The sequence below is a fragment of the Athalia rosae genome, chromosome 4, assembly GCF_917208135.1.
Source record: "Athalia rosae chromosome 4, iyAthRosa1.1, whole genome shotgun sequence".
Classification (NCBI taxonomy): Eukaryota; Metazoa; Arthropoda; class Insecta; order Hymenoptera; family Athaliidae; genus Athalia; species Athalia rosae.
In genome coordinates, this window is record NC_064029.1 from 9,776,243 (window position 1) to 9,795,856 (window position 19,614).

The following is a 19,614-nucleotide window of genomic DNA, read 5'->3' on the forward strand; positions in this document are numbered from 1 at the left end:
TTTTATATTGCGCTTATCACCACTTGAATTTTTCCATAATTCTACTCAATTCGCTAAACGCTATCAACCTGTCCCTCTCGTGTTCCCAACCCCCGAATCCTATCCGTCCATTATCAGATGTTTCTTGCGTTGAAAATTTTGCATCTGCGATTTTCAGCCGGTATAAGACAGTCGGTGCAAAAATCACCAAGGCATATTGGGTCAACGATCAGTGGTCAACGCTGAAACCATTGAGTAACTATATTTCGTATTTACTCATTGTCAATACTGAAACTAATACTCCGATCTTACGAAAACCAAATATTTTTTCCCTTGGCTCGAGTAAAAGGTCCCCCACTTTATCCCCCACCAGCTCTACGCTCCACCTACGCTCCACCTACTCTCACCCCACTTCGGCCCAGCTTGACGAAGTGGCAAATGTTTCTATAATGGCGCTGCTACACGTCGGCTGTAGGTACTAAAAATCAAACTTCAAGTTGTAATACGCTTCTTGTTCTTCTGTCTGGTGACGTAATACGTCGTCGATAACGGTGCTTGGGCGAAAATACATATATCGCGGCACACCACCACGTTTTTTAAGGAATTCCAGCTTTACCATTTTCAGGAATATAATTTTCAATTATTTGCTAGCCCTATCTTGAATATTCTACCGTATGATAAGTCAAAGGGCAGTAATATTGGCCACGGTAGAGCGTTCTTCCGTAGTGCCATGGTAAAACAGTCGCCAGTTACTAGTCGACGCGGCCATCTTCTAGAAAAAGCTCATATTTTCGCTTCCTCCTGTCACTCGGAAAGTAACTGCCGAATTAAGTGAATTGTTGGATATAAAAAAAAATGGCAGAAGCTGTGAGCTCAAGTTCTCAATCTTTTGCGGATAAACAAGCGGAGCGGATGAAACGTCTGAGAGATCTGCACTCGAAGAGGGTATTGTTTCATGCAACGTCACAAATACTAACCTAGATTCAAATAAACATACTACGTTGTTGAATGTGCGTGTTTAGGATTCATTAGTCGATTGTGGTACTTTCTTTAGAATAATCCGACATTACAGTGACATAAATTTCAGAATGAAGCGCGTCAACAGAACCACAAGGAAGTCGTTGAAGAGGACAAAAGAAACAAGCTACCATCAAATTGGGAAGCACGCAAACGTCAAGCAGACTGGATCATGAAAGATGAGGAAGCAAGGAAAGCGGCGCAAGCTAATGTATGTAGAAATAGATTTGCATGTATCTAAAATATTTCTTCATTGCAGCGATATTATAAGAGGGATCAGGTACTTAACGCATCATCTTTTCAGGGAGAAGATTATGATAGAGTGAAACTACTGCAAATAGATGCAACGGAAGCTGAGCGTTTAGCCAGGAAGCGAAAGAAAAAAAATCCAGACCCTGGATTCGCTGATTACGAGCAAGCTACCGTTCGACAATACAATCGACTTGTTAAAGGTATCAAACCTAACATGGAGAATTATGAAGCAGCGAGAGAAAAGCTTGGTCCTGCATTTTACGGTGACAGAAATACCATTCTCCATGGGCTGCATGAGGATAAAAAGGAAGCAGTCGATAGATTGGTCGAAGATGTAGAAAAGCAGTAAGTCACAACTTTCATTAGCTTTCCTCTCAATAATGCAAAAAAATCATTTGTAAACGAAGTATCAAATCATCTTTAATTTCAACTACTCACCATGTTTGACGCGTGTGAAATGTGTGCACATTAGCCTAGCATGAGTATTTCTATAACTACTTTATAAATTTTATAAATCATTTCTGTCTTTTCAGAATTGCTAAACGAGAGAAATACAGTCGCCGGAGAATGCACAACGACGATGCTGACATCGACTATATCAATGAAAGGAATGCGAAATTCAATCAAAAACTCGAAAGATTTTATGGAGAACATACTCGTGAAACTAAACTTAACTTGGAACGTGGTACCGCCATTTAGTGAATTATGTTACATTTTCATAACATAAAAAATTATATTTTATATCACAACTGCACCTGCAGTTTACTATACATGTAAGTAAGTATTAGCTATTCAATTGCCACTCACAGTTTCTGTTTAATTGAAAAACTCATCAAACGAAAAATAAACTAATAAAACACATCCTAGGCTATGTTACATTTTTCTTCAACTTTTTATTACGTGCATTATGTATTTTCCAAATCCAATGCCATGTTCGACGTGAACATATCTTTTGGCCTAGGAGAGCTCCGTATTTCGCCTTCAATTGTTATTTCCGGTCGAATTCCTTTCAAAGGAATTTGATAAAATAATGTTGGGTGTTAAAATCGAATATTTAGCGTCATAATTTACTTACCTAGTATGGTTTTGCAATGTAATTTTGACGGATTTTGGCTGCTGACCAAAATCACCATGAAGTGTCGCTTCAAGGCGGTGTTATCTCTGTATATATTTTGGCACTTGATGAGGCTGACGTACAAAACGCGCAATTTCCTGACAATAAATAATGTGCATCGATTTTCCTTTGCGGATATATCTATAATGATTAGATCAGCATATTCATTCGAGGATGCAAATAATGGTATTGAGAAAATAATAATGGTCGAACATTATTAAATGTACAATACATATTCTCATTTTGAGTAAAAAATTTAAATTAATTTACATTATTACAATATTCACATTTTTATTTCAGTCACTTAAATCCCTATAATTATTATTTGCTTTATATAAATTAGTTAATTATATTTTAGGTATGTGTTCATGCAGCTATGCATACACATACGTATATACAGTTTTCAGTTCTCTAATTCAGTTCACATCATACCACCCAACTATGCACTGTTCCTGTGAAACAAAAATCTTATCTAAGTTTTACTCATACGAAATGAGAGTACGAAGAAAAAAAAAAGGTGAGTGATATTGAGTCAGTTCAAATATTCCGCATATATACTTACGCCGGGGTGAAAAATTATGATGATGTGTCACTCGTATGTGGATATCCTGTGTTTCACCTAGGCATGAAGGGTGAAATATCATTAGCGTGTCTGTTAATATAATTTCGTACTTGCAGCGGAGACAAAAGTGATATTGAAGGTTTACATTTTTAAATTTGTAAGATTTGTATTGTATTTTCAATTTCGACTGTGACCAAGTGCAGGTGAGTAATTTCACTGTAGAAGATCAACAAAAAACAAGTTATCATTTTTCCACTCCTGTAGTTTGTAATTTCTAACGTGGCACTACAAGTAAAGGTATGTTTAATCCTTACCTTTACATGTAGTAACAATTACACGAGAAAAATGCTTGCTGTTAGCTTTAGGTAATCTGCATAAAATAAAGCTCGTTGTCAATTTGAGGTAATTAATTAGTTTCTTTATTTGCATATAGTACAAGACAGGCATTCACAATCGGACAAACTTAAAACAAGGAAATAAAAACACGCACACACACGACATTCATTTATTATGCAACATATTCCGTACTTATTAATAAACAACATAGGCCACTTTTGCGTAATTAACAGCCTGTCATATATTTTATTCGTTAGAAAAAAAAGCTGACAGAATGTAAATTGATTTATGAATCCTATAAAAATTTTAACAGCATCAAATACAGACAGACGCAACATTGAATAATTATCGCGCCATAGCAATGCTGCTGAATTGTCAATCTCTTGATCACGAATTCAAGGTTCTCTGACAGGTCCCAAATTTTTCGAAACGACTTAAAAAATAACCAAGTCATTTGGACGCTCGATACAGTTCCAAATCTAATCATCGGACGGACTTTTATTGACTAAAAAATGCGACCATACCGATCATAATGCATATAGTAATAAATTCATTCATATTTATCTGTATGTATAATTAATACAGTCTGTACGTAATTCGGGTAAAATGAAAAGAGACTATCGATCGGGTTGCATCAACATTAATGAGCTAGAACTTGAAGCAACGATACATTATAATCAGTAATATTGGTCGACAAATTACATAAAAATGAAAACTTCGCGAAATCACGTGTAGGTAATGATTTTCATCAGCTGTAATAAATTAGTCGACGATTAACTACAATGAATCTCGACGTTAGTTCTAAACTGTTTCGTCAATTACACCTTCAAACGTATTATAGATACCATTTTTACGACTATTAGAATGTGATGTGTATCAATAGGACATAGCTTTGGAGCTGGTTATATCATTTTAAGTATATCGCGATAACGACATTAAATATACGTGAGCAATTGTTAGTTCAGACAAACATCAAACTCGGCATTTCACTCCTCAGAAAACAAACATTCGAGGTCATGCGGTAAAGATAGAGTTTCAGGCACGACAACCCCCGAACGATAAGAACCGCAAAATTTATAAATTCAGAATCCAAATATGGGATCATATCGAATCAAAAAATTCTATCAATTGAAAAGCACAACAGAAAATTATTTATTAACAACTCCTAGGATCGCGGTTCCGTCTGGAGGTTCCGTTCGTCATATTTCGGGGGTATCAAATCTGCATTGAAAAGTTGTCTCAAATGTTCAACATGTCGATTATTAATCGTACCTGCACTATGACTTGGCAAACGCGGCATATCGCACTGTTCGCACTTGTCCATGAGTGGATGATTGTCGAAGGTGCACATCCTACAGACCCAAGAAGGTCCGTCGCGATCGTCTCGATCTCCACCAACGGGTGCCCAAACGGGTGGTCGCGACGGTAGGGGTGGTGGCAGGGACGAATTCACACCAGCGAAAGGAACGAACGGCTGCCCTGTGTAGATGCTTTGATAGAACTCTTCGTTTGTTTCTCCCAGAGGCACTGCGATTAACGTGGTGGCCAAAACGTCAGTCGGGTTATGGGATTTTGTTCGTTTCATTTTGTACACATCTTTTCAAGATAACTAATTGCGGTTTCGAATAAAATTTTCTCAAGTTTCGCGCATCCAAATTTTAAGCTCACCTGCTGGGTCTGATGTTTGGTCAACTTCGCTAGCCATCCTATCGCATTCAACTTGGAGCTGGTAAATTTCGCTACGAAGTTTCCTCTCCACTTCCTGTTATGGAATGTATTAAAAAACATTGCATCGAGTGTGGTCGATAGACGAATTCGACAGATTTTCTATTGTAAATACCTGCGGGGGTGTCCTTGCGTTGAACGGTCTCGCTAGACATTGAAGTTCTCGTTTCATGGCATCGAGTTTTCCTTTTTCCGCTCGTAATTCGTTCGCTAGGCGATTTCTTCTCAACATTTGTTCGGCGACCAGCTGTTTCTGATGATCCGCCACTGCACATAGAGAGAGAGAGAAAAAAAAGTGTAAAAATCAAATTACGGGAATACTTCGTTGAAAATCAGAAACTCCATCAAAAATTTGCCGATAAGAACAATCCATGAGAAACCGCGCAATAACACATTTCAGCCTTTGTCCAGTTATTTCGAAATCGGCACGAATAATGTGCAAGATTAAACGAAAAATATTATCTGTTTGACATCTTACAATAAGATTCTTGTATTCCTCTTGACGAGTATTCCATGCGGAGACTACAGTATAATATTAGTAACGAAGAAATGACCCACGTTACGTTGAAAAAAAAAGCTATCCGGCAGGAACCGATACAAAATTAAATGATGGTAATGGTAATGTGTCGGTTATGTTTTTCTGTATGAACTGACACTGCGATTAACACAACTACATATATAGAATGACAGGTTTTATCCGAGAAGCCGATATAAGTAGCGAGAGGTGGGGGAATATTGACGTCATATATGATTATTTCAAACAGGCGATGAAAAAAGATTTTTCATCGGCAGCGGGTAGGATAGCTGCAAATTTTATATAGCTGTATCTATGCAGCTGCAGAAAATCAATCTGTACACCGATCACCCGATTTTCCGTCAGTCTGTCGTCGGAAATGGTTACAAGTTTTCTGTGTGTTCTCAACAAGCATTGTCTGAAATTTAAAACCAATATGGTAAAAGCGTACATCTAATTATTGTGTGAAAGTGTCCGAGTATTGTGCTATTGCATTTTATCGATAGAAAAAGAGGGTTAACAATTTTTACGGTAGAACAAAAATGAATGCCTAGCAGAAAATATCGTTCCGCTACTTGTCTGTTTCAATTATCTCTACAAATACGTATGAGTATAAAATACATATCTTTACAAATTCGGGAAAAACGCCAACGGGGAAGATCTATTTTCGCTATTGAACGGATAAACGCACCACTAAACCGAAGAGTAAACAGAGGCCAATAAATTGTCGAAGAAATATAGTTTACCAACGGATTCCAAAAAGGTGGCATATAGGTAGGTATACTATAGATAGTGAAACGAAAAGCAAGAGGAAGTAAAAGAGAGGGCGGTTAGGTGGGCTAATTATACACATTTATAATCAACCGCGTCGCTCTTACGCATACGTCACACCCCACCTCTATTTGATTGTCAACGCTTTTATGTAAACTGGCCGTGCGCGCTATTCACGAATTGCACCAAATTAAATTAACCCGGTCAGAAATTAAAAAAAAAAAACAGATGTTTCGCACCTCCGACTTCTACGAACGCTAATTTTTCTACCTCGACTACACAATGCATAGAAATTAATTTGTCGGGACGGTATTAAAAATTCGAACAACAATTTTACAGCGACTGCCTATTAGACGGTGTGCAGCTTGAATTATACTAACCGCCTGTTCCGTTCAACGATCGATCGATCCGTACCGGTGATGGATATTGACACAAAATCTAAACGTATACAAATCATTACGTTCTGCGTTGGCGGATCCGGAAACTCTCTAAAAATATCGTAACATCGTAATTTTTTTTTTTTTCTCTAGAGCTACATAAACCACAGGGGTGTGTATACTTGTATACCTATATCCTGCTTCTATCTAGGCAATAATTCCGAAACAATGTATAAATAAAAATAATTATTCAGTATCTTTCACAGTTCTCTCTCTCTCGCTCATGCCATCATGTTTCGGTACCGGTATATTTATTAAATTCTTTCGTTTTTTTTTTTCTTTTTTTTTTTTTCCTACAACAGTTTTATAACGATGCCCTGAGATTACAGATGTGATAAGCACGCGGCACGTGGGCAATATAATGTTGGATTTGAAACACCTGAAAATAGATCAAAAAGAATGTCCAGCAGACCGAGGGCTCTCAGGTCCATTATTTATTCCAATAAAAGCAGGCTAGCCGCTGAGCGTTATTTTAATGGTTTATCAGTTAAATGTGCCGAAACGAGTAGGAATTTTGTGTTCGGTACGAAAATTATTCCATTATAAATATCAAAGGAGGGGAGTACGAAACACTTAGGTTTCGAAGGACGTAATTTGAGCACGAGATTGATAAGAATTCGGATTGAAAAATTCTGTGAATTGAAACGTTCGTGTGTATCCAGTTGATATCGAAATTTCGATTTTTAGAGATGTTCTTAAACGCGTAAATTTATTCAACACTCGATAGACGGTGGCTATACCGGGTCGGATTCAATTGCCATTTTCATTTGCCAGACGTCCGGAGCGGCGCGTCAGGTGGCCAACACGACGGAGGCGACTATGACGCTGATCTTCTTCTTCTCCTCCTCCTCCTCCTCCTCCTCTTCTTTTTCTTCATCTTCTTCTCCGTCTTCTCCGTGCGTCCGTCATATGGAACCTGGTGCTCCCACACTCCGGCTATCTATAGTCGCGCACGAGCCAGGAATTCGTAAATATCGCCGACACCGGCCCGCGGCCCCAAGTCCCCCAATTTTCTCCTCTCCCTGTCGGCTCTGCATCATCGTGATCCGCACACCTGGGCGCCGTCCGGCGTCCGAACGACGCTAACCCTGCAAACCACCCACCGCTCCCGAGCTTTCGTAAATCAAATTCGTGGGGGTGGAGCACGTGACCGACTATAAGTAACCTGGTTCATCGGACCAGGAAAAAACGCATTTTTTTTTCTTTTCACGCATGAGAGTGAATATTGTTCCGCAAGAGCGTAGAAGCCTGTTTTTTTTAAAGGAATTTTTTTTTTTTCCAAAAAGAATACGTACACGACTTTTCATTCGTTGTAATAAATTTTATACCGACGAAAGTGAGAGAGAAGGTATAAACGAGAGAATGAAAATCTTTGAAGTGTTTGCGAGTTGCAGAAACGCTGCGCTGGAGCAAATTTTATAGAGGCGGATCGGCGGTACTCGATTCCAGCGTATTTTAACGATGTCGCGAGTCACGAGATATTTAGAGTTTCTCGAGGTGTAAATAATTGAGAAATTCGTCGGAACTTTTGGCAAGGAAGGCGTTTCACCGTTCGCTTTCTATTTATTCTATAATATACACACGGTAGACTTTAAAAATAACTAAAGGATGCCAACATATCTGAGCCAAATTTTGTACCACATATATACTCAAGTTTCCGTAATATATACGAAATAGATAATCGATTAATCATTTTACATTCTCCCCTTTTTGATCGACGACGATGCGATAATCTGACGCGAATTATCTCAGACATAAGTTTATACTTTCTCTGTGTCAACACATAAACATACGTATACACCTATTACATCGATTTTCATACCAATCAATTTTTGTCTACGCTAAGCATAAATATGAAACCGGACATTGATCGATCCTACAGTCATTACAACTGGAATGATTAAATGCCGAATATATTATAAAAAAGTAAACGAGATAAATAACTAAGGAATTTTAGCCCACCTTTGTTTATCGGCGATTTCGTTAAGTCAGCAATGGTCGTACTTGTCGTTGCATGATTTACGGGGCTGAGATTGGTTGAGAAATTAGCGGGTTGCGACGACGCCGGAGTAGTCGGAAGGCTCGTCGAGGGTGCCAGGATTCCTGTCGTCGGTACCGAGGGCGTCGTTGGTGCGCTGACCGTTGTCGTAGGGCGAGGAAGTTGACTCGGTGGTCCAGCCGGAAGCCCTGTTCATCGCATACCCAACATTTAGTAGAATCGAAGACACCCTCAATAAAAAATCTATCGCACAATAGGGTGGTTATAAAAAAAAATCTTTGTTGTCAAGTATTAAAACCAAAAGTATAACGCCGCGGAAAATCTCGACCGTCGAGAAGAATAACTCCTAACGGATCATAATCGACGGTATCGTAAAAGACGATGCCAAACAAATAGAAGATCGTAAGATGATCAAACTCTTAGCACTGGGTGACTCGTCATGCGATGTCCCCATACATGTACATTTTATTTAATCAATGACGGATGGTCACCTGGGGGCCTTTGCGGTGTAGTAGTCGGGGGTAGCAGGGTTGTCGGTCTGGTGGGACCCATCGGTGGCCTTATTCTTGCAGCGGCAACACTGCCTAGTGTTCCGGGACCTATGCTAATCTGGAGGCGGCTTTGAAAGCCCCTAGGGTCAACGGATGAGGTCGAGTAGGTGAGACTCGATCCGTGTGATCTGATATTGATCGGAGGTTGGGGTTCGGAGGACGGTGGTCTCAGGGTTAAACTGACGGAGGTGTAACTCCGGGAATTATCGGCGAGACCATTGGTGAGTCCTCCGTTGTCCGGCTGGACGTGGCAAACGTAGTGGGGCCGAGGTTCCACCAGAAGGGAGCTTCGTTTACAGGTACCACCGACTGGGATCGTTCGAAATTCTGCAGTAATCAAGTGAAAGCTATAATAACGTTGCAATCGGGCGCAATTATACGTTTGCCAACTGAACAAGTTCGATAAAGTGCTCTTTAGTCGAATTTTAGTAACTTTTATTGAACAATAATACTCTTGGCAATTACATCGGAGGCCGGAAGAAAAGTTGTACTTGTAATGCGCTTCTCGAGCGTCGGTTTTATAAAAATATTCAATTTTTTCGAGTCGGTATAGTCATTTTTTCGAACTTGTTAACAAACAGGTTGATCAAATTTTTTTTCTACTAATCATCAAGGTCCTCTCGGTATATGTATAATAATAATTGGTGTAATGTAATGCGCTCCAAGAATGTGCAAAGGTGAATTGAAATGAAAGTGATACGTGCAGCAAATGTAGTCGAGTAGAAGTAAAGAACAAAATAAATAAAGAACCAACATCCGCTCCAAGTTAATAAATATGTTTATTAGAATTGTGAAAATGTGTTGTCTTTATTTACGATCATTTTTTTCCGTTTTTTCAAGCCAAATGTTGTGAAATTCTCCGAATATTTACGCCAGTTTCCGCCAAACTAATCGGTATTTTCTTCTCCATCGATATTCTCATAAATTTAGATTTTCATAAATTTAGATTTTCTATATTATGCTGTTCCTGCAACACATTTCTAATAATAGTTTCTGTTCATCTTGTTGGCCAATAGAATTAGTTCAAAAAATGAATCAGACACGCACGAGGTTGCTACCGTTTGTTCGTTCTCTGTCAATATTAACCAGACTCAAGATGCAAAAAAAAAATTACCAACAGCTCCCTGACTTGAGTTCACTTCTCAGAAGTTTCAGAGGATTAACCCTAGATGATCACCGGGGGTGGCAAACATCCCCACAAATTTTCAGACTTCCCGAAAAGTAGAAAAAGAGAAGTATTAAGAAAAGTGAGAACTGTCGCGCCAACACCACTGTTGCTCCGACCATAGAATTTTAGAAAATTTCATCTGGATAGAGAAAAAATATCCAACCTTCAAAAGAAGGTGACCACCCGAACTCAATATTCTTGTAACGGTTGGTACGGGTCATTGCAACTAACTACAATCCGAACTTTAGCAACTCGGAATTCCACATGAATTGAACTTGAGTATTCGAAACTATAATAAAATTGATAAAAAGTTATTTTACTTAGATATCTGTGTTGAAATCAATGATTTGCACTCATTTTCACATGATTATTACCTGATCATTCATGTTTCGTTTTTCTCTTCAAAGTATACTTTTTGAAACAGACATAATTACAATAATTTTTATTTCAAAGAATCACATTTGAGGCGTGGGATCCATCTGGTTTTTCTACTTTGTCTAAATCCAGTCAAAAACTACAATTTTTTTTTTTCAATTGATTTTTTTGCTACTTTAATTTCACTATTCTTTTCCATATTTAAACATACAATTCTGACAACGCAAACGAAGAGATCAATTCCTTATCTATGTAAAGAATGTGTGTAATTTTTAAGAAGTGGTTCGAACGTTTCGATTAGGTAAACGATACTCATACCGATGTCACTGACACCCCATGTGTTTACCACGTGATTCTACCGAAGCGTGATCATCTAGGGTTAACGAGTGATGAAACCTATTGTCGCTGCATATGTATACATAGATGCATAAAAATCTAACACGCGCGGTATACGGTAACAAGGCATAAGATCTATAAGCTAAACAATCGCTCTCATCGCAACAATCAATTCTATAAATTGTAAAGAAAATGAAGGAGGCAATTTGCGAGTAGAAGAAGTCGCAGAGAAATAAACTCGAAAGTTTAATCCGTCGATTCAAGCTCATCTCGGAGCAAGCTTTCGCGTTTATTTCTCCGCATGAAAGTGAAAGATTCCCGTACCTTCCGGCACGAAGAAGGCCAAGCAAAATTTTCGAAGACACATTCAACAACGTACATATATAAAGATCTCTCTTTCAACTGGCACAATCATCAGCATTTACGTTTAAAAAACACTGCGCAAAAAATCATCGCGTGCAAAATGTAGATATTAATTCGTACCGCGATTGCCGGCTGCGGGGCTGCAGGCTACGTTGACGTTGAGTTCGAAGCCAGCGTTGGGGTTGGTCATATCGTCGAAGAAGCCCCTTGTCGGGTACGCGGCTGGTGCGGACGCGGGAGCGCCATTTCGTATTCCGGGACAGGTGTGAGCTACACCTATGTCGAGGGATGAGGGTCGGTGAGGACGTGGTGCGGCGTGAGGATGCTGGTTCGAATGGTTCACGTGATTCGAGTGGTTCGAATGGTTCGCGTGCTTCATTGTTAGGGTGTTGAACGACGTCAGGGTTTCGGAGGGCGGTGGGGGTGGGAACGCGCCCGAGGGCGGTCGCGACTCCTGCGTCGCACGGAGGCTTCGAGCACATGTCTCCTTGTCGTGGCTGTTCTGCAAAACACGCGATGATTTACACCTCCGTACTCCCATGCGCCGCAAAACTCAACGAAATCAAAATAAGGTAGCCAAGGACTTCCGAAATCATGAGTCTCGCGACTACTCGGTTACTCGTTCGGGGCGGCATGCAGATCGCAGAACCTTCGTAGTAGTCCTTGCGGCGAAGGTTGATCCTTCGCTTTTATACGTTATATGCTGTAAACGTTAACGTCACACATACGCACATCACGCAAATGGTCATTTTGTACTAAAGAAAAAAAAAAAACCCAAACAACCAACAAAATAAAAGCATCAGACCATTCGTAATCCTCGTTATTAAACGCCTCGATATGGCCACACCGAAGCAGGTCGTCGTCCTTCTGGTTTTCCTTCACGATTTAGTTCGGATTGTTACACATACTAATCACACATTTCGAACGAGGGATGGATTAGACATTGTCGGTTGATTATCATACAACAGGTGAAAGAACGAACAACGGCAGCAATTCGCAACACCAGCAGTATTTAGCGCCGTACAATAAATACGTACAAAAAAACCGCGACGGCACATCATTATCCATTTACATTGTAAATAATAATTTACATGAATTGTAACGGAAACGATCACGCACACAACATGCAACAACGAAATAGTAAACAGATGCGGGATTGAAGTAGGTGTACAGATCGATGTATGAATTCGTAAAGACATGAAATTAGGTTGATGACGAAGATGAGCGCCAAAAGTATGACGTGATAAAAATGCAGGGTGCAGAGTACCTGGGCGATGCACTGTGACACAACGTGATCGGGGAGTGCAGGAAACTGCTGCTTCAGCTCATGGAATAGCTGCATTATCGCGATGTTAGAGCAGTGACAGTCCCCCATCGCGGGCCCCCATCCTCGTGGAAAGGCCTACCTGAGAAAAAAGGCCCAATAATCATTGAAAAAAAAAAAAAAAAAAAATGAGACAACGTCTGTGATTTATTTTTCAATTTGATTCATTTTCTTTGGAGAGATTAAAAATATCTGTTCCATGGACTTTCGCCTCGGATTGAGGCATTGAGATGCGAATTTCGAGGTGACGTTCTTTTTAGTGCGATATTCGTCACGACCAGGATCGACCCATTTTTCAAGACCAAGGTAGGTACCGCGGTTCATTGCGCCAGTTTTGGGTCGTAGTGCGGGGCAAGCAACGATCGCTTACCTATCCACCCAACATCCTGATATACCTATATACTCATTGTAGGATATATAATGGCAGAAAAGTTGGCAGCCGACGTCTCGACGTGGACACCTGTGCCGCGTGCCAAAGGTGTGCCACGTAATTACCAACAGCATCTGTATATCCACTTCTATATTTTACCCATTCCGAATGTGTGCGTACGTTTGTACGTACCCTATACGTGGATAAAAGTCTATCCTTAGATGCTCGAAAAACTTCGACCACCTACTTATTTCCAGAGGTTTAACGTTATGAAGGCGATTCTACGCTCTAGCAGAATTCTTCGATCGTTTCGATGCTACGTCAACGTTTCGGCGTAAATCGGAGGAGCGAGATTTTCAATTTACCAAAATCCCTTGATTCGATTTTATTTCTCGAACCGCGCTCGCTGTACATGATGCAATACCGCACGCAAGTTTGTCGTTAAATTAATTAAGACGTGTCGCGCACACCGTAGACCGCTCAGAATGGAGAATCAGACATTTTGTCAAACAGGGTCGTTAGACTACAATTATCCTCATATTTATGTCCGAGATGTGCAGTTTGAGATAATTCGAGGACGCTATGCAGAAGTGCGGCCAAAAACAAGGATTTCCCTGTCCCGCGTACCGAGGTATGTAAGTAATGTACCTTAACGCATACGCACGTGTTCCTCCCTTCGAATTTCGTACGTAATATACTTATGTATTTATAAATATGCACATGAAAAAAAAAATATATATATATATTAGATCAGACGATGTCTGACCGAGTAATGTATGATCCTACCATCCATATGCAAATTTTTGATCCACGTCATTTTCATATGAGAAATTTGTGCCAGCCGTAGCAGCTTCACTGTATTGTATTTATCTCGATGTATTATATACTATTACAATATTTACTCGCCTTCTACCATCTTATAATAAACTCGCAGCTATCTGTAATAATTTATTCTATCTATGGGTCATTTTTTTGTGACCTAACACAGGTTATTTTACCTCATAGGGGTTATAAATCTTTGACATAGGTGTTTCGCTAAAATTCCGAAATTTTAATACATGCTTCATTTCGGCCAAATTCGCAAGTAGATGAATCTCTAGTCCGTAAAGAAAAACAGACAAGACGATGAGCGTCATTTATCAAAAAAATTGAGAAATATAAAACTTTGAAAAAAATATTTTCAATTTCAGCGAATATATTCAGTTTGCTGTTACAGTGATGAAATGAAAACTTTACACTTCGTTATGGATCGAAATTTCTTTGCAAGAATTGTCTCAATTTTCATATCGTATCTCGTGCGGCTTTCCGGCTGCCACAACAACTTGCAACGCGTTACGATACTCTATATTCATTGTTACGTCACAAGATGTATCTATTCTACGGCAACATGTAAGTGAAAACAATATGATTACCGTACATACTTATAAGGGTCGTCGATCTCTCGCGTACATGATAGACTACCTTCTAATTTCTCGTCATTTATATATTACGTACTTCGTATCAACGTATAACGACGAGAGGTGAATAACTAACATATATCAGTGAAGCGTGCAGTTTTAGACACGATGTGCCAAGAGATAACGAAATTATTACGATCGTTTCACGCAGATTGCCAACAAAGTTTACAATTTCTTCGTCGCACGGTATACTGTACGCGCAGTGTGCGTTATCATCCAACACATAAACTTTACAAATTAATATCAGCCGTGGAATTGAAAATAATAATGATAATGATAACAAAAAGAACGAAATCGCCAAAGAAAATCCGCAACGTTCCCTATACCATCGGCAATTTTAGCAACGTGGCGTCGTTTACGTTGGTGTGTCCACCCGAAGTAGGGGGGACGACCCCGACGGCGGGATATTATGAAGCAAATAAAAGCAAAAGGTAGAAATATTTGTGGAGAAAATGTAAAAGGGAAAAAGTGAAATTGGAATTCTTGCTTGCCGGGAAGATATTTGTGTCACTAAATACCTACACGTTGCTATATAGGCGGAGAGAGAGAAGCTATACTCTTACAGAAGCGTCTGCAAAAACTGCCGATGCTCTACGGCGAGAGGTTGAAGACACGTGGCAGGTTGTCAGACTCTAGGCATCGTGGAGTGCAGACGAAAGCCGAACCTGTAGGGGTCTGCTCCGATCCCAGCCACAAAAAAATGAAAAACTTGTAATTCGAAATGAGAGCGGAGTGAAAAATAAAGAAAATCTCCTTCCGATCGCGCAGACTTGGCACGGGGAAAAGTAGAATAAAAAACTGAGTGAATCGAAAAATCAAACAAAAAAAAATCAATCATACGAAGTCAAGTATCGCTAGACACCTATGCGTGCACCCATATGGGATATCTATAGAAATGGTCTAGTGGCAGGTGCTCCGAGGAGTTGAAATTTTTCATTACAAAGAGGTCATTATTAATTGGTCGTATAATTTGCGCCCGTCTGCAAGTGTCACTCAAGATTGTGGCGTACACGTAGCCGCTAACGTAACTGAGTAATTGGATAAGTTAGCGAACGAGCTTTTACCCCGCTGCTGCGTTGGGGAGCTACTGTATATGTATGTATACATACCGCGGTATGAAGATGAGACGCTTTTTTTAAACCTCGGTAAAATTCTCGCCTCGAAATGTCCGCGTGCGTATAGTGTAACCGTTACAAACGTATCCGTTTCTATAAGTGTACATAGGTAAGGTATGCGACGGGGCACACGAATCTGCAGCGCCGCGCCCCTAGTGTAAGTACGATCTTTCCAGACGGAGGATTATGCGTCCGCGAAACATGTCACATTTCAAAACTGAACAGTAAATTAGCCCGCCCGGAAATCTAACCGCTTTCAATTAGTCGTGCGATTAGTTATAGGGTTATATTGGACGGAAATATGCCGGATTTGATTTTTCTAATTGAAAATCTCATCCCAGAAATCGGTCGCTGTCTCTCGTTTAAGGGATAGAAAAATACCCGTTGGAGTTCTATACTCAATTATACTCCAATGAAAAATCGCTTAAAGGGCGTCCGATATGCGGTGAACTTAGTTTTTGTCGGCTCGTTCTTTTTATTCGATCGTTTCGTTTTGACATTTTCATTGTGAAGTGATAAAATAAGATTTTTCACGTCGAGACAAATCAAAAGAACAAAATAACTTTCGGAGCCGGATTAATTTTTACGATAAAAAAGAGGAGGATCACACGCGTGACTTATAAATTGTTGACTACACATATGCGGTCAGACGATAAACGTGAAGTTATCGCCGCATAATCGGTCACATAGCCGTGCACGCGAATACGTTGAATAATCGGTATCGTCGTCGTCGGGAAGTAAACTGCAAGTAAGAGGCAAGTAAAAGGCATTCGACGACACCTGTTCGACCGTCGTCGCGTCGACGTCGGCGTGTGGGAGTTTAATACGTCAGACGTTTGACGTATACTATTCATCATATACATATATGTAGTTGCACGCGTATAACGCTATTTATTGACAAATGGGATACAGAAACCGACAAAAAAAAAAAGAAAAAGAAATAAAAAACAGTAAAGAAAAAGAAGCGATAACGCGAATTGTGGCTTTCGACCACCCCGTGTGCAAACTTGTAAAAATAAATAGTTTAACCCGTGCGGTGAGTTTGAATAGTAAAATCCTTCGAAGATTAGTGGGTGGCTTTTCGTTGCGTATAGATACAGCAAATTGTAATTCCAGTAAGTCTATGATACAGGAGTTATTTTATACCCGGGACACCGGTTGGCGTAAAGAAGAGAGATTCAGAAAACTGAGACGTGTATTTGATGTATATATTGTATGAATAAAATGAAGTAAGAGAAAAGACAGGAAGAAAGAAAAATAGATGTAATTCTGGAGCCAAGAATACTAATTTATTACTGGATTCGTACACCTACCTACGTATTCAAATATATTCTGACCTACGCGCTTTTCGTCGACATTCGAATTTGTTGCGATTCTAAAACAAACTGGCTTCTTGAAATAACATTATTCTTTATTACCTTTCTTCCCGAAGGTTTTTCTCTGTACAATGGTACAGATAGAAAAGAATTTTTTTTACGAGATTTTAAGTTGCCGTACTTGTTTCCGATTGTAAAATAATGTTCTGAAAAATCTCGAACGCAAAAACTATTAATCGAACACCGCTAACTTGTCTGCGATCGGTAACTACGGAATCATCTCTTCGGTCACCCAGTTCGTAATGAAAAATATTTACTTCCGTGTTTTTTATTAATATTATTTCCATCTCCGACAGCAAACAATTTTTACAAAATGTTTAAAATAAAATGACGAACGAAAATCGTTAAGAGCTGTGGCCATTTCGTTATGGAAATCACCTTACGAACTTGCGATCAGCGTATTCTTCTACATCTTGATTAGTTTTTTTCACCTGAACTTTTTTTCGTCTCCTATGTATCACGATATCCGCGTGTTCGGTAAAAAATGCGTTCGTTTCAGAAGAGAATCCGGCTTTGGTTCATCCTAAACACATGATGTAATAACATAGCCGGAATAACCGATGACTGATCTTGAGTTGAACTTTTTTAGTAAACAAGATCGACAGATCCGGAACAACAATAGGTGATCTTGACGTCATTTTGGTTCGCCGGTTCAACATCTCGCCCAGCCACCCGAGTACCTGATTGTGAATCACACGTGAATCGATTCGGAAATAAAGTTCGCCGAAGTTGTGAAGTCAATTTTCCAGGAGTTCAACGTGTATAATTACTCCGGAATTGCAACTGCACGTTTCTAGTACAGCAGAGCGAATGTAATGCATAAATTAATGTAATTTAATCCGCTGCCAAATTCTATTTGCGGGACATATATACTTGCATACTAGATATACGAGATGCGGCGAGAGATCGGGATTTTACGAATCACGTGTAGAAAAATTATGAAGGAACTTTTTTTTCTTTTTTTTTTCTTTTTTCCACGAGCCCGAAGATAATATCCACGTTCGAGTTATCATCGTCGAGTCGTCGTACTCGTCTCTGGGAATCACCGACAATTTTATCAAGTTCGGCGGATGTTTTTATCACAATTCTTTCGAAATTCAACTTGCTTTCACGATTCATGTACGAGCCCGAGCAGCCTGCAGGACATTTCTTAAAGGAAGATAAATTTATTGTTTACGATGTTCGCTGTCAACGTCAGCTGACAAGGTGTAATACAGTCGTATGTTATTGTGTATGGGTAAGATGGTCATCCATTCGCTGACAAGTTCGGGGAAAAATAATGTGCGGGATTTTACGATGAATTAATCATATTGGTCGGAGAGGATCAATTTAGCGATGACGTGAAGACGGAACACCAGACAGAATAATGAGAAAGAAAAAACCGGGCAACCATCTATAGGAGAATTTTACATACGCTGAGATTACACTCGAATGTTTACCTGTTTTTACACTTGCGGGACCTTGGACATCGACATTCATCGTTTCAAGGCGTGTAACGCGAATAAACAAACTTAATAACATAATGTAACCACTCAGCTTCAGAAATTGCTAGGACCTATCGAATCGACGGTGAAATAATTTTGTTGTGATCCAATGCTCAGGTGATAATCAGTGAGTCACCTGTTCTAAATATTCTCTAAACTAGTTGCTAGAGGATGAAGTTTCGAAGTATTATTATTGCGGTCCATGACATCAGGCTATCGAATCAAAGCGGTTCAATCTTATATAGCGTTCGAATTTTGAAACCCAATTTTCAAACAGTTCGAAGGGATTTTCGATTACGGAAAAAAAGGGCGGGCGATTTTTTTTTTTGAAAATCAAACTTTCTCTAGAGCAATAATTCCGCGATGAGATCGGACAGCTCGTTTGTTATTGTGTATATGAGGTTATTCAAGTGGATTATGCGCAAGGTGTATTAGCGTAAAGATAATACTTTTAACCTCAAATAAGAAAGGGTATCGGGAATTGTTGCGCAGCCATGGCAGCAGGTGAAATTGTAAAAATATATTCGCATTAAATGCTCGCACGTAAATAACGTCGCACGTTCATTATTTCCGATTATTTCGTAACAATAATTTGTTAATATTAGCGTATACCTACCGAATGGCAACCATTGAAACGTCCAGAGTTAAGAACGGTCACACTGCTCACTTTGAACACTAATAATAAACTGAAAACACACTTTATATCACTTGCTTATGAACCTTTTCTCATTGAAATGGTCGCAGTTTCATTAACTTGTTGTCTAAACGATCTTGTGATGTGAATTAAAATTTAGTCTTCAAAATTACGAGCGAGCGGCGACCGTCCGTCGAGACCACTGATCAGCTGTGCACTGCGTTTTTGTACTGGAATGTTCATAAACTCAACTGTGTCAAAATTTGAAGGTGATTTTCTAGCGCGGTGTCAGTACGGATAAATAGGTATTTGTTTTGGTCATTTTATGCCACTGTTTTCAGATTTTGAACGTCTC

General features: G+C 39.5%; 2 protein-coding genes across 6 annotated transcripts; one reads left to right on the forward strand and one right to left on the reverse strand.

Annotated features, from left to right (window-relative positions):
* Window positions 1-563: 563 nt before the first annotated feature.
* LOC105684401 (pre-mRNA-splicing factor syf2) lies at window positions 564-2,109 on the forward strand. Its single transcript, XM_012397710.3, has 4 exons — window positions 564-924; window positions 1,067-1,207; window positions 1,301-1,593; window positions 1,782-2,109. The coding sequence occupies exons 1-4, from the start codon at window positions 835-837 to the stop codon at window positions 1,945-1,947; spliced, it is 690 nt and encodes a 229-aa protein (XP_012253133.1). The 5' UTR covers window positions 564-834; the 3' UTR covers window positions 1,948-2,109.
* Window positions 2,110-2,529: 420 nt separating this feature from the next.
* LOC105684484 (TGF-beta-activated kinase 1 and MAP3K7-binding protein 2-like) lies at window positions 2,530-19,537 on the reverse strand. Of its 5 annotated transcripts, XM_012397854.3 has the most exons (10): window positions 19,242-19,491; window positions 12,767-12,905; window positions 11,620-12,001; window positions 9,198-9,584; window positions 8,670-8,894; window positions 5,101-5,252; window positions 4,929-5,022; window positions 4,533-4,787; window positions 2,925-2,981; window positions 2,530-2,814 (listed from the first exon to the last, which is right to left on the reverse strand). In XM_012397854.3, the coding sequence occupies exons 2-10, from the start codon at window positions 12,872-12,874 to the stop codon at window positions 2,789-2,791; spliced, it is 1,686 nt and encodes a 561-aa protein (XP_012253277.1). In that variant the 5' UTR covers window positions 12,875-12,905; window positions 19,242-19,491; the 3' UTR covers window positions 2,530-2,788. The 5 variants fall into 5 exon arrangements, with proteins under 5 accessions (XP_012253277.1, XP_048510537.1, XP_012253276.1 ...); XM_048654580.1 differs by lacking the exons at window positions 2,530-2,814; window positions 2,925-2,981 and having other exon boundaries at window positions 3,321-4,739; window positions 19,242-19,537; XM_012397853.3 differs by lacking the exons at window positions 2,530-2,814; window positions 2,925-2,981 and having other exon boundaries at window positions 3,321-4,787; window positions 12,767-12,901; window positions 19,242-19,514.
* Between the last annotated feature and the right edge of the window lie 77 nt (window positions 19,538-19,614).

Coding starts and splice junctions, on each gene's coding strand:
- LOC105684401 (XM_012397710.3), top strand. CDS start 835: ATGGCAGAAGCTGTGAGCTCAAGTTCTCAATCTTTTGCGGATAAACAA. Junction 925..1,066: donor GAGATCTGCACTCGAAGAGG/GTATTGTTTCAT, acceptor CATAAATTTCAG/AATGAAGCGCGTCAACAGAA. Junction 1,208..1,300: donor GGAAAGCGGCGCAAGCTAAT/GTATGTAGAAAT, acceptor TCATCTTTTCAG/GGAGAAGATTATGATAGAGT.
- LOC105684484 (XM_012397853.3), bottom strand. CDS start 12,874: ATGGGGGACTGTCACTGCTCTAACATCGCGATAATGCAGCTATTCCAT. Junction 5,253..8,669: donor GAAATCGCCGATAAACAAAG/GTGGGCTAAAAT, acceptor CTCTATGTGCAG/TGGCGGATCATCAGAAACAG. Junction 4,788..4,928: donor CCAAACATCAGACCCAGCAG/GTGAGCTTAAAA, acceptor CGTTAATCGCAG/TGCCTCTGGGAGAAACAAAC.